The following is a 727-nucleotide window of genomic DNA, read 5'->3' as shown; positions in this document are numbered from 1 at the left end:
CACTCTGGTAATTAATTAGTATGGCTGACAATGACAAATTGGACCTCAGCTCCAATTTTCACTATTTGCAGTTTACATTTTTCTGATTATTTTCTTTTATTTAAAGTCAGAAGATAAGTGAAAGAATATTATAGAATATCATATAAAAAATTGGCAGTACGAAGGGTTGTTACTCTATCTACTGTAATTTATCTTTTCTAACGAGCAGATCGAGAGCAGCGTGGACATATTCGAGAGGTACAAAGCAAGCACAGCGATGGAACTGTTTTATCTTGGCACGAACCCACAGTACCAGGGTCGTGGCATCGGCCGTAAAATGGTTCACAAGTGCATCGACTTCGCTCGAGGGCTATCGAAAGGCACCACGAGGAGAATTTCGATCGACGGTGGCGCCTTAGATCTAGACGCACCGCCTGAACTGATATTCGGTGTTTTCGCGTCGAATTTCAGTCAGAGGATCGCGGATAAAGTCGGTTTCGAAACCCTGCACGAGATTAGGTACGATGACTACGTGTTCGATGGTAAAACCATGGCTCAGAGAATAGGAAGCGATCATAAGACTGCCAAATTTCAGGCTCTGAAGCTTTAGTCATGTTAGACTTAAGGGACCTTACTAGTGTGACTGTCTAAAATTTAGGTCATTTTGAGGAATTTTTTTTAAGAAAAGTATTCTATGGAATTTTTTTAAACTTTATGGATGTATTTGCCTATAAATGAACTGTGTAAA

At 39.9% G+C, this 727-nt stretch overlaps 1 protein-coding gene across 2 annotated transcripts in view; it reads left to right on the top strand.

Annotated features, from left to right (window-relative positions):
- The window catches only part of LOC108629305 (uncharacterized), a 2883-nt gene extending 2180 nt beyond the window's left edge, over positions 1-703 (top strand). For both annotated transcript variants that reach the window (XM_018031903.2, XM_018031902.2), the window contains exon 3: positions 209-703. In XM_018031903.2, coding sequence (XP_017887392.1) covers positions 209-589 — 381 coding nt within the window. In that variant the 3' untranslated portion in view covers positions 590-703. The remainder of the gene's footprint in view (positions 1-208) is intronic.
- The last annotated feature ends 24 nt before the right edge of the window (positions 704-727 follow it).

This window comes from Ceratina calcarata, unplaced genomic scaffold (assembly GCF_001652005.2).
Source record: "Ceratina calcarata isolate Rehan_Ccalc_2016 unplaced genomic scaffold, ASM165200v1 scaffold562.2, whole genome shotgun sequence".
Lineage (NCBI taxonomy): Eukaryota > Metazoa > Arthropoda > Insecta > Hymenoptera > Apidae > Ceratina > Ceratina calcarata.
Note: the sequence above shows the minus strand (reverse complement) of the source record. Positions and strands in the feature narration are given on the sequence as shown.